At 42.0% G+C, this 14,003-nt stretch overlaps 1 protein-coding gene across 2 annotated transcripts in view; it reads left to right on the top strand.

Annotated features, from left to right (window-relative positions):
• The window catches only part of slc8a4b (solute carrier family 8 member 4b), a 53,580-nt gene extending 41,230 nt beyond the window's left edge, over window positions 1-12,350 (top strand). The window contains exons 12-16 of one of the 2 annotated variants that reach the window (XM_034106492.2): window positions 1,457-1,581; window positions 2,173-2,208; window positions 2,947-3,046; window positions 3,906-4,178; window positions 7,004-12,350. In XM_034106492.2, coding sequence (XP_033962383.1) covers window positions 1,457-1,581; window positions 2,173-2,208; window positions 2,947-3,046; window positions 3,906-4,178; window positions 7,004-7,383 — 914 coding nt within the window. In that variant the 3' untranslated portion in view covers window positions 7,384-12,350. The remainder of the gene's footprint in view (window positions 1-1,456; window positions 1,582-2,172; window positions 2,209-2,946; window positions 3,047-3,905; window positions 4,179-7,003) is intronic. The other variant, XM_034106494.2, reaches the window with a different exon arrangement.
• The last annotated feature ends 1,653 nt before the right edge of the window (window positions 12,351-14,003 follow it).

The raw sequence follows: 14,003 nt of genomic DNA on the forward strand, positions 1-14,003 counted from the left end.
CACACACACACACACACACACACACACACACACACACACACACACGCACATGCTGTCGTTTCTTTTCAATTACAGCAGGTTTACACTGATAACAGTTGACTCAATTACTGACAGACACTGAGTGTGAAGAGAGAGGAGGAGACGTATGGATGAATGGAGGGGTGTGTGGAGGAACGTTTGGTGAGAGATAGAGAGATTGTTTCATGTGAGAACATCGGCCCTTCCTCGTGGGTCTTCATATTTATAACATGGAAAGCTTGATTGTTCCGATTTCTCACATCATCCTTTGAATATTAGCATTTACAATTTCACAGTTGCCTGCACACTCTGATAAATGAAAACCCAGCAAATCCATAAAAGCAATTCATCCTGCTCTGGTAAAAATCAGACAAATGTAAAATATACATGGAAAATTATTTTAGTTCAATGCCAGGCCGAAGCTCAATGCATATATAATACTTAATAAGAAGTATGGCACTAACAAATATTATACCACAAAGCTCTATGTTTGTTTGTCAGAGAAGAATATGAAAGAGAGGCTGACATTTTAACGTCTTGAACAGAAACGCAAAACTTAATTTAGTTTAGACAATAAAGGGACCACCTTTCTAGGAATGGGCAACATACCGTCTACCTTCAACTATTTGTGATAAAGATGTTGTTGGTTTCATATGGTACAAGAACACCGGCCTCCTGGGTATCCATCGCTCCTGACCCTCCACCCCTTATGGAGTTACTCTTAACACTTGATCACCTGACTTTTTTTTTTACCATTGCTCTTATTATAACAATCAAGTGGCTAGAGGTTACTGTCATCTTCTTTTTCCTCTTGGTGCAGCAGGTCCCTTCTGACCTAGATGTATGAGGCTGAAAACCACTGATTTAATAGGCTGATATCATTCGCACCAGCAACAAACCTCTGCCAGGGCAAGGTGCCTTATCGTGAAAGGAACCCTGTGATTTGAATCCACTCCCAAATGTAATGGGTTCTTCCTCGGCCCATGCCTTACCATTTCACAATATTTCATAAAAACTAGGCCAGTCGTTTTTATTTAATCCAAACAAACCAACAAAGCAAATCTAAAAATGATCTCCTCTGTGGGGTAAACAACCCTAGACCAGTAGGTTTACAGTATGTGTTTTCAGACCAATGTTAATAAAGTGACTGAATGGTTTTGTGGTAAAGGTAAAAATAACAAAAAAGTGAAGAGAACCCCAGAACAGAAGGCCTGTTCTTCAATGTACAAAAATATGATCATAACATGAAAAAAACACTGAAATACTCACATCAAAAAACTACAGAATAAAGTGAATGTGTGTACAACCTCTGTTTCCTCACTGCAACAGAAATTGATGTCCTTTAACTTGCTTTCTGTTAGTTGGTACTGAATAACCTCCATACAGTTACACCCCAACGTACTGACCTCACTGACCCTTCCTTCTCTGGGTTCTGCAGGGGACTCCAATGAGAACAAGCCCTTGGTGGGAGCAGAGGACGAAGAAGTGGCCAAGATGGGCTGTCCCAGTCTGGGCGAACACACACAAGTAGAGGTGGTCATCGAAGAGTCCTACGAGTTCAAGGTGAGCCGGTTTCTTCTGCACATATTTCCATTTACAGGCAATCTTGTTTTGTAAGCTCTTCAGATGAATCACCATATAGTCTTATAGAAATAATAATGCCCACCAGCTTGGCATTCAGAAAATGAAACAGAGCCAAATCTGAAATGGTTTAAAGTGCGGTCCAGAGGATGAATGATTCATTTTGTTAGCATGTAATGGATTCTCTGCTGAGATGCATGTCATTTTGATATCACACATGCAGGAGACAACAACAAACTCAAATTGAGCTGTCGTCTTGGTGCCTTAGAGGAAAGAAAAGTTGCTGGTAGATCATTCATCCAGCAAATGAGAAAATACATTTGCTTAGTCATGTAATAAATGTTGTGTAAAAAATGCATTGCATTGTTATTCAGCCATGGATCATTACAGATCATTCTCTCTTGAGGCGCCTGTCTTCGTCATGCAATGTTTTCATTCTGTTTATCATTTCCTCATGATTTTGCCTTTTTGTCATTGTTTTGAAAATCATATTTGTGTTGCCCATTTCATTTGCTTATTTTTTCCATTTGTGTCATTCTATGTGTGTGTGTGTGTGTGTGTGTGCATGAGCAGAGAGCAGTACACATACTTCTCTGGCGGGCTGAACAGGTTATCCATCTCCCTCCCTCTCTAGTGCATGCAACGCTAGTTCCTCCATCTTCTACTGAACAATGCTGAGGTGTTACAATCCCAGTCCGATGCATAAATCCTTAATTGTCGCCCCACGCTGGAATTAATTTGAATGATCTTGTTGACACTACTAATTCACAGTATATTGAATGTAAAATGATGTGGTCTCTCTTATTAAATAGTAAATCATGCAGGGTTTCCTCCTCACAAAGCTGAGTTATGATAATGACTGCTGGAGCTGTTTTGCATCAGCAACTTTCATTACTGCCCTTCCTCGCTGCTATTAAACAGAAGCCTCCCCCACTCTGCCTGAAGGGGTTTCCTAGATTTCACAGCATCGTATTAATGAGCACCCTCCACCCTCAAGTTGTCAGTGTTATGAATTACGGACTTTTTAAATGTATCTTTGCAGCATGAGAGCTAATTGAAAAGTTTCTGTGTGGATGTGAGTGAATTAACAACTTGAGTGTCTTTTCTGGTCTGTGTGCTCCTGCATGTTTGCTTTTTGTGCATGTGTGTGTGTGTGTGTGTGTGTGTGTGTGTGTGTGTGTGTGTGTGTGTGTGTGTGTGTGTGTGTGTGTGTGTGTGTGTGTGTGTGTGTGTGTGTGTGTGTGTGTGTGTGTGTGTGTGTGTGTGTGTGTGTGTGTGTGTGTGTGTGTGTGTGTGTGTGTGTGTGTGTGTGTGTGTGTGTGTGTGTGTGTGTGTGTGTGTGTGTAGAATACAGTAGATAAGTTGATCAAGAAGACAAACCTGGCCTTGGTGGTGGGAAGCAGCAGCTGGAGGGAGCAGTTTGTCAACGCCGTCACTGTTAGCGCAGGTAACACGCACACACACACACACACACACACACACACACACACACACACACACACACACACACACACACACACACACACACACACACACACACACACACACACACACACACACACACACACACACACACACACACACACACACACACACACACACACTCATTCTGGTTCTTGAGTTCCTATTTGACTTCATTTTGAAAAGATGATGGATGATAAATAAAGTAAATTTTTCGGAAATGTTTGCTTCAGCATTTTATGTTGAACCTTTCTTTTGCACGTATGTAACTATTTAAAGTGTACTTGTGCAGGTTTCATTGCTGATTCTAAACACCCAATATGGGCGTAGTTAACACTAGAGAGAGGGAGGGAGGTTTTCTCTAGTCCCGCTGGAAAGAAACACAGTGGGTGTTCTTTTTGCTTTCTTGCCAACTGATGAGTAAATCAATACTTGTCTCTTGTCCATAAACTAATAATAGCAGCTATTTAGCGTATTACAGGCTTGGAAGTGCTTGGAAGTGCTTGGAAGTGCTTGGAAGTGCATTACCACTTTTCCAAGTTTTACATCTAAATCTCACTCCTAAGTTGTATCTTGTTTGTTTAATCAATGCCAGATTTATACACCAATCTGACAAGCTGTCCTAAAGACTCTTAGCAAGAATACTTATTACCACAAATATGTAACTAATTATTGGATTTGATGTCAAATCAATTAGGATACATTTTTGCTAAAAGTTAGCCTCTTCAGATTGGGCGCCTCCCTTACATTTGACGTTACACAGTGTCAAGTTATCGCCCACTCACTGTTCTACTTCTTTCAATTATCTCCCTGCTTTTCCTCTCTGTGTGAATCCACCCCCAAAGGAGACGACGATGAGGAGGAGAGCGGCGAGGAGCGGCTGCCGTCCTGCTTCGACTACATCATGCACTTCCTCACCGTCTTCTGGAAGGTCCTGTTCGCTTTCGTCCCGCCCACAGAGTACTGGAACGGCTGGGCCTGCTTCATCGTCTCCATATCGCTGATCGGCGTCCTGACGGCGGTCACCGGAGACCTGGCCTCGCACTTTGGCTGCACGGTCGGCCTGAAGGACTCCGTGACGGCCGTGGTGTTTGTGGCGCTGGGAACATCTGTGCCAGGTGAGTAGAAAGATGGAGGCAAATCATTGAATGTGTCATGGCGCATACTGCCTTTACTGATGCTGAGTTTTCCCACATTTCGGATTTGACAGACCCATAGAAAGAATTGGACTTTCTTCATCTTTTGATTTGAATAGCTTCCGCCCTCAGTAGGCAGGCTCGAAATAAAATGCGTGAAATGGAGGCTCCATCACAGCCTTGAGCCCAAGCTTGTCTGCGCCTGAAGGGCACGCGTTGTCCCAGGGCTTTCATTCAATTCCCTTCCTCATCTCTCTCGCAGCTGTTTTATTGTTGCCCCTCCTTATGATGTATAGGAATAGCTGCTTTGCTACTCCTCCATGCAGGAACTATTTGGCTCGCGGCAAAGTCTGTATCAATTCTTTTAGGAGTCATATTATTTTGTGTGCTGGATTTGGGGACTGGAAATACATATTTGATATCCATTAACAGTGTGTTTGTCCCAACACAAGCCACATTGATGTTCCTCCCTCTCATACCCCTCCTCACTTCTCTCTTACCGTGCTCTCGTGCCCCATCCCGGTCAATTTATTATTCTGACTCGGTGTTACCCTACTCCATTCTGCCTCTCTCCCCTCCTCTTATTGCATGTTGTGTTTTCCCTGTTGCATCATCCATCTTTCTGTGTGCTGTGGTACCCAGGTGTGTGTGGGTGAAATGTGTTTTCTCTGCCAAGGTGAGGCAGGTTCCTGGGGTCATTATTACTTCCCCAGGGGGTGTGTGCTCCCTCGTGTCTGTTAGAACCATCTCCTCTCTTGTTACCCGCTCTCTGACTTGCACATTATGAAATAAGCAGCTCTGCATTATTACAATGGAGACACACTGGAGGATTATCCCGCCAATTTACACCAGTTTTGCCGATTCAGGCAATCGGAGAGCAAATGCTGATCGGAGGCTTGATCGCTGGGAACTGCTGCGTGTCTCTGGCTGTTAAGAGGTTTACTGTATGGAGCTGATCTGTTACTATTCATGCCTGGAAACAAGATCAGTGATGTCAATATTTGATATTTGCTATGAAATCATAGTTTATCTTCACACAATGCATCCTGAGCTTATGGGCGCATGCACTTAAATAGTTTTGTCTTTTTTTATTGGTGTCACATTCAAGAAATTGAGCATCATTTTTAAAGGGTCAGCTAATGTTCTTTACTACCACCACCCCAGCACAATGGGGGTACATGTTTGTTTACTCTCTACTGGAGATATAGTCCTGATTAAAACACAACATCTACAGTAACAGTTACACTATGTTGTTCCTAAAAATCCAATTTGGTTCACTTTGTATTAAGGATGACATCGTGTTCACTTTTTCTTACAGGCAAGAGATTATCATGGTAGTTATCCCTCAATCCCAAACAGCGTTCAGACAGTCCTGTCAGTAATACATTACATTCCCAACTTGCTATGTTTCTGACCAGTTAATACACTATTCACACTTTGTTTTCTTCTACCTTACAGGAATGTGAACCCGTTATTCAGTAACAACATAGTAAACCAGGGGATAACAAAGTTGTAATCTAGAAATGACATTACCATTACTGCTAGACTGGGAGAGGACATATTGGCTTGTTGAAGGCGCTGGAGGGGTGCTGAGGGGCTCGTGGATATCAAAAGAGAGGAGGAATATGTTCACTAACATCACCAAGATAAACCATTTTATATTTAGAGTTACCAGCTTCTCACTGTCATTTCTGGATCTGTAATTGGGTCTTTTAAGAGGTCATTCACGAACATGTATAACGTTAGTGAAGTTGCATTTCATACAGCGTTTTGTTTTCTGTGTTGCCAGCAGTGCTTAGTATTGTGTGTGGAGGCAGTGATGTGCCATTTCATGTCTCAAACCCACAGATTCATTTACCTATGGCGACACGTTCATTTCTGTTTGTGAGGTCTGCTTCCGACGGGCTTACAATTCATCCCCCCCAAGAAAGTTTGGAGGATTAACTTCATGTTGGGATATGAATTTCCACTAATCTCGCCGAACATTCAAATGAGAATTGAAACGCATCTCACCAGCCCGTCTATAAATAGAAATAAGCCGAGACAGGCGCACAATAACTGGCAGTTGTTCCCTGCTGTTCCCTGCCAACCCAGTCGTAGAGCCTCTGCGCCTCTTACCCAATTCCTCCTCAGTGTTCAGCACCAAAGAGCTCAAAGCAGGCGCAGCAGCCTGCATCATGTTACAGCATTAATGACATCTGTTCTGTCTCAAGCAGATGCCAATATACAGCTGCGGAGTACGGAACTCAAACATGAATTTCCCTGACAAATTTACATCACAAAATCACATGGATGTTAATGAAATGAAAATTCAGGGGGGGTTTTCAACCTGGATCTTAACTGTGGCTCGTGTATACTTTGCCACTTACATTATTATATATATACGATATATCCAAGTCCTTTTTCTCAATTCATTTGAGTCCATGTGTCTCAGTATTGCCTGTACGTATGTGCTTCTCTCTTTATCTCTAACAGTCTTCTCATTAACAATTCCTTAGACTACTTCTACACTAACTTGTTTTATAGTGCCTGTCAGATTATATCTATAGATGTAGATATAGATAGAGTACGCTACCATAAGTGGGTGGTGTTATACTCCTTGCTACCTTGAGGTCACTTCCTTAGTGGCTTTCAGCAAGACATTTATAATAGATAATCAAAAGTCCATGAAGTCACATTACTTGATGTGTTGTGTACATTTTGTTTCCTGTTTTCATATTGCTTTTCCTGTGGATTGGTCATCATTAAATACATGTGGTATCAAAACACCTCAAATGTATTGTAAACTCTTTGTCTTTGTCCTCCAGACACATTCGCCAGCAAGGTGGCCGCCATCCAGGATCAGTACGCCGACGCCTCCATCGGGAACGTCACAGGCTCCAACGCGGTCAACGTGTTCCTGGGCATCGGCGTGGCGTGGACCCTGGCCGCCGTGGTGTGGCGCTCCAGGGGCAAGGTGTTCAGGGTGGACCCAGGGAACCTGGCCTTCTCCGTCACGCTCTACACCATCATGGCCGTCATCTGCATGCTCATCCTGCTGTACCGGCGGCGGGCCTCGGTGGCCGGGGGGGAGCTGGGGGGGCCGCGGACTTGCAAGATTATCACGTCGCTGCTGTTCTTCTCCATGTGGCTGATCTACATCCTGCTGGCTTCACTGGAGGCCTACTGCCATCTACCAGTGTTCTAAATGGAGAGGAGACTGACCCACTGCCAAGAGGGGGAGAGGGAGGGAGAGAGGAGTCTTCAGAAGGTCCAGGACAGATGGGTAGCAGAGGCGGATCAATAATGGACTCTCAATTTCCTCTTTTTTTACGATTTTCAGTGTTTCAGATATATTTTTGTCTCTCCATTTATTTATTTCCTGCAAACACCAAGTCATTTTTGCATTAGCAGCTCTTTTAGGAAAGGAGTCCCACCATCTACCCAGTGTTAAAGAGACATACACCCTCCTAACTAAGAATTATTTCACATAAATGTATGTTTTAAAGGAGCTTTTATGTTGTTACCTCAATCATCCATCATCGTCAGTGGACCACACGGTTTAATAGTTAATCTGATATCGTTCAATATACTGCCAAATCAGCAGGAGAGAAAAAGAGATTTGGAGCAAGGAGAGGTGTGACGCCATCACTCGGAGAAAAAGTTGAAGAGGAAGATTTAGGGAGGAAGATAAAAGAGGACATGGAGGCAAAACAACTAGAAAAAGGTTGTGGATAAAGTCGATGGACTGACTGGAGAAGAAACAAGAAAAAGAAGAATGGATTCAAATACATATTCTTCTCCTCACTTTCTCTCTCTTGCTACTTTCTGCTTTTTCCTATCTGGTCTTCACAGGAAGAATCCTACCCACTGTACTCTGTTAATACTACCAGTGACTTATAGGTTGAACCCCTATCCCAGACGTACAGCGCACACACACACACACACACACACACACACACACACACACACACACACACACACACACACACACACACACACACACACACACACACACACACACACACACACACACACACACACACACACACACACACACACACACACACAATGTGGGGCCTCAGGTGAATAACATCGGAGGACCTCTCGCAGGATAACACAGGACTGTTCCTTTTTCTTTTTTTCGTGAATACACTGTGCGAAATATACTCTCCACCCCTCCACACACACTCTTTCCTACAAAACTCTCATCCCTCCCTTTGCCTTACCCGCGTAGGACTAGTCTTGAAGTTGTGATAATGAAACGCTGTAGTAATCACCATCAATCCCTCTTTTTAATTGAGCCAATCCCAAGTCCTCCTCCTTTTGCGCCAATCAGCAGCCTCGTTTATCCCACCAAGGAGTCTCCCCCCCCCCCTTTCTTTTCTAAACTTTTCAATGGCGTCACGTGTTGATGTTGTTACCGTGCAATTGTAAAAAAAAAAAAAAAGTTAACTAAGATAAAGACATAAATATAGTATGGAGATATGGAGGTAAAAAAGGTTTAAGCAGGTGGTTCGGAAGAATGTAACATGAGGATTCAAAATGTCGGATTAGCATCTGGGAGAAAAGTGGGATGGAGAAGAAACGTGTGATAAAAAAGTCTGGAAAACCAAGCAGTCCACTTTGTAAAAGTTGAATGAAGAAGCGTCGTGCAATACACAGCGTCGCTGTTAACACTCTAAAGTCGCTTGTAATGGCGAGGAAACCAAAATCGGGACTAAACAGGAAATGATGTAACGCTATCTTCGGAACAAGATGGACGCCAGTTAACGACTAAGAAGAGGAGGACGTTGATGACGAATCAAACTATGTTTCTAATTGTACATGATAATATAAGAAACTTTTATTGATGTGTGTGAGAAACACTGATATTTAATTTATGTGAAAAAGGAAATAGGAAATTGTTGCCCTTCTTTCCTCTGAAACACAGTTCAAGGAGACATTTAAGGGAATCCCACCACCAGGGGAAAAGGCTGCAGGACTCACAGACAGAGAGAGGAGTCTCTGAGGGAAATGTACGGCAGCTCTGAAATATCACACGACTGTTCTGTGGCAGTCGTCACGTTAGGATGTTTCTTTGAACAAAAATCACAAATCCTCTGTTATCCAAAGATGTAATAGAAGAACAATGTCACGGATCACCGTTCATCTCCAGTGTGCCGTTTTACCTCGCAGGCGTCGTACAAGTCCCACCAGCTGCCAGGTGTAAAAAAACTCATATTTAAAGGTGTTCACACTACAGATATATGTGCTTAACCATTGGTATTTTTAAGGGTACGAGCCTTTATCAAAAGCTGTGCTAACTATTTCGTTTTTGTATAGAAGTTTATTGATTGAGGCATGGTGTGTGTGAAGGTTTGTAGTAGAGAATATTATGCCACATATCATATGAAATCCTCACTCTTTCAAAGTGCGTTGAATCCAGATTTATATAACGTATGTGTTTATAGCCCTGCCTTGCCCAGGGGCTGAAGCTGGGCAGAAGGGATGGCATATGGTGCAGGTGATTATTAAATGTAATCCCTCTGTTAACAGCAGCGTACGAGCAACCATTTTCCCCTCAGCTGCCCACACAGCTCGTTGTAAACTTCAAGGAAAATCCTGTAAGGACAATAATTTAGCTTTTTTGTTTAATCCACAGAGAGCAAAATGGGACCGAAAACAACAATGTACCTGCCCACCATCCGCCCTTTTTCTTTCAGATAAGGACAAATTACCCGCTGCTTTCAATTGTATGTAAATTCTTACAAAGCCCGCTCAGTCTTCACCGGGCTCAAAAACACACGGGTGGAAATGACTTCCTGCGTCACCCCTTCAATCAAATGTGACGTTTTAAACGCCACAGCAGTCCCCATCATTTTCTGACAGCCATAAAGGAAGGAATCCAATCTTAATTGCAGAAAATCTGTTAAAGTGGCAATAAAATCTACCTTGATCAGCTGTTTTCTGCATCAGCTGATATCTGACAGGCACAGCCAATATTCACTGATAAAGAGATGTGGCCCCCTGCCATCGATGCGCTTGCCCTCTTTCAAAAGAATATTTCTTGGCTGCAAATATTTCCTATTGCTGTCTAGGAATTAGACACAGGTTTATCCAATCCTGGAGAGAAAAGTTTGTCAAACCCCCAAACAGATACTATTTTATTACGAGTTCTCGTGTTTTATTCTGTCATATTTCCATTAGTTTCCCAACATGCAGATCTAAATGTCTTAAAGTAGAAGAATCTACTGAAAGTATCCCACTATCCTCATGATGTTTGAATTACCCGTACCGGTTTGAACCTGTCAGACTGACCATCCAGATCCTCTCAAATCCTGAGTCAGTCCTGCAGCGCACCGTATAAACGTACACGTTGGCATGGCTCCCGACCCTCTGAGGCGCCAAACGGTCTCTCCATGACTCCAGCCTCTCTAACGTTTGCAGGGCCAAGACTGAGTGGGCGGGGTCATAGTGACGCCACCAGAATACTGAGACTGATTTAGAAATGTAGGCTCTTTAAAGGTTCATAATCCTTTTTGGAATAAGACTGAGTTTGTGTGTGTGTGCGCGTGCATGCTTTCTAAGTGAGTGAAGAAATGCAACCTTATTTTTAGTCTCTTGCCTGTTGCTTAGCGACCATCTAACTGCGAGCCGTTGTCTTCTTGACTGATGCTGGTGTGTGTCACTCTCCTTTGATGTTTCTCACTTGCCCTTCTTGGAGTGAATGTGACAGTTTCTCATTCATCAGATCTCTCTCTGCGGACCAATTCCTACATGTATTACTCTTCGTTTCCTCCGACGTGTGTGTATCGTTTCCTTTGTGTTCCTCATGTCTCACCTTGTTTGCATGTGTATCCGTTGTGTGTAGGTCTACATGCGTATGTGTGCCTTTGTTTGTTTGTGCCGCTTGGTGTTGTAATCTCCTTATAAGGGCTTGCCCCCCCGTCCCTGGCTGAGTCCCAAATGCCAACCTGACCCACAGTAAAAAAAAAAAGGCCTGGAAATTGGATTCCCTCCATTTCCTGTGTGTGTGTGTGTGTGTGTGTGTGTGTGTGTGCGCGTGCGTGCGTCTATCGAATTAGACGTATATTAGATTTGGCTGGCAATCAAGATTGAAATAGATGGTGGCACATTGCTTGAAGAAATGTGTGTGTGTGTGTACAGTGTGTGAGTAGCTGTCATACATTAAGGTCACTGACTCTACAGACCGATTGCGTGATGTCATGATGCTGACAATCACACACATGTAAATAACACATACACACGTACTGCACTTGTAGAAACACAGATGATTGATATGGTTATCAAGCAAGCAATCCACACACGCTCACAAAACTCTGGCTCTCCGTAGTTTTAGTAAAACTTAACATATTTCCTAGCAATGTTACACTTTAATTTAGTTGGAAAATGACAACAGAAGCCCGCTAAGAAAGTGTATTTAGTTGACACTTTAAGTGACGGTTGCTAGGTCGATTATTTGTGCATGTGTGTCTGAGTGTGTGTTTACAGACATAAATCATTGTGTATATGAGTTAGAGATATAAAGATACTGAGCTTGTAAAGAACCAATTTTCACATTTTAATTTCAGAGACATCTCTAGTGTGTGTGTGTGTGTGTGTTGATCAACCTCTATTTATCAATGTTTTGTACCTTTCTTTTTCCCCTCTACCTTCTAAATATTTATATATTATATCACTTCCTGCTTTCCATTTTATTTAGATATCATGCCACCCTATTTATGAGGTCACGAAGTGCTTTTGATATAATTATCTTTCATTTCAATTTTTCAATTAATTTTATTATTATTATTTTATTGTGCAATATTTAATTTGTGTCCAAGGTTTTATGTTGTTTTGGTGATTTTGTTTTGTAAAATGAAAAAAAGCCCTCGGAGTAGAACAGGAAATTAGCATAGTTACAATTTAAATAGTGTGCTATTATCCCTTTTTTATTGTGTGAGCGAGTGTGTGTGGACGCGCGCATCTTTTCATCATTCCGTCCACGAGTGTGTCGATGCATGAATTAAACTCATTCTGAATACAGTGTTGATGTTGGAAATGTCGTAGTAAAGAGTATAGTATTTTTAAATGCTGAAAATGACATGAAAACCGATATAGATGTTTACAAAGACCAAACTTTTCTTTTATTTCTCAAAGATGAAATAAAACTTGACTGGCAAACGCTCAGAAGAGTGTCTATTTGTTTTTCATTTAATCATGGTGGGAAATATCAAAAGATACTGATTTGACTAAAAGCTCAAACCAATCACAAAATGGACTGAGTGTGTAGTCACGATTGGCCTGAACTAAATAGCTGTTTGCTAAATTAGCCACGTGTCTGCTTTACAATGTAATCCAAGTCTCCTGTTCACAGTACTTTAAGTAAAATAAGTGAAATATTAAGTTTTAAAACACTTTCGCCGCTCTTGAAAATAATGTTATTGGTTGCATTATGGGAAATGTAAGATCAAACATTTTAGTTTTACCACAAAGTTAATTGGTGTAATTGTTTTTTTACTTTTGTCTAAATCTTCACAATTTCCTGTTGTTTCTTCATTGAAATGGGGGAGTTCACTGGAGATGAAAAGATTCTACTGTGACGCATCCTTTCCCTATTTATTTAAATACAAAAGAGACAACTATGTAAAAGCCTTTTCCCATTATGCTGCTCCTACTGAACTCTTTCATTAAAGCTGTAAATATTGATTTTGCCGTCAAAATGCGAATAAAAACCCTTTTTGGTGTAACAAGTTGCTTAATGTCTCCAACACCTTCCCCATAGCACTAAGTGTGATACGCCGATGATGCAATTCAGCTGAGGCCTTTTATGATGGTCTAACCGAGGGATGTATCATGCTGCTGTATGAACTGCTCCACGCGTTTCTACAGCTGTCCAAACGGGGGATTCATCCGGATTTCCCACCATTTTCACAGAAATGGAAAGGTGAGCCTGTTCGAGTCAAACGAACAAGATAAATGAATAGCAAGAGTCTGACCTGTCCCATCTGAAGATCACGGGGTGAATTTCTAAGTATGGGGACAACAACTGTTGATTACGGCTTTAAATGCAACTCCATCGCACAGAAGGCAAGAAGCTGCACATTGTTTTTAGTGTAATAAAGCAATTTGCTGATCGTCTGCTTTAAATCCACACTCATTTCTCTTCTACTGAGCTGCAATAATCAATACACTCGCCCCTAATGGCTATCTGTCACAGATGGATTCATAGATCATGTGTTGTGCTCTGTGAAAAACAAGATGCTTCTTTGGTCACTCAAAGAAACTATTTTGAAATAGCAACTGCATTGAAAATATATGATATATTTCATCAGTCCCCTAATGACTGTTGTCATATCTTAATATCTAAAGTGTGATGCTAATGTGTAGATCCGATCGGTTAACTTCCATTAAATGCTTGGGATGGGTGGGATGAGGTCAACTGGAAACTGTCATCATTGGTGCGTTCCTCTCTAAATTAATGTAGCTAAACTGCCTCACAGTTAATCATGTCATCAGCATCCGCCTCGGTGTTACCTAACGCTGCAACATGAGAACAAACACACTGATATTTATAGCACAGGCCTAAGGGGAGTGGTCGTTGGAGATGAACACATACCACCACACACACCTGGGACCTGACCAGCAGAACCGCTGTCGGCCAATCAGAAGCTCCACTGTGGTTCCCTGATTTGATCTGAGGCACTTTGGGAAAAGCAGATAAAGGGAAGGTGAGTGTGCTTTCACTTGCTCTGCATTATAGTCCAGGTGTGTGTGTATGACATTTATTTTCTAAGACTGACCTAATTAGACTAAAGAAATTCAAACTTGGACTTAGAGCTTTGA

The sequence above is a fragment of the Pseudochaenichthys georgianus genome, chromosome 18 (genome assembly GCF_902827115.2).
Source record: "Pseudochaenichthys georgianus chromosome 18, fPseGeo1.2, whole genome shotgun sequence".
Taxonomy (NCBI): Eukaryota; Metazoa; Chordata; class Actinopteri; order Perciformes; family Channichthyidae; genus Pseudochaenichthys; species Pseudochaenichthys georgianus.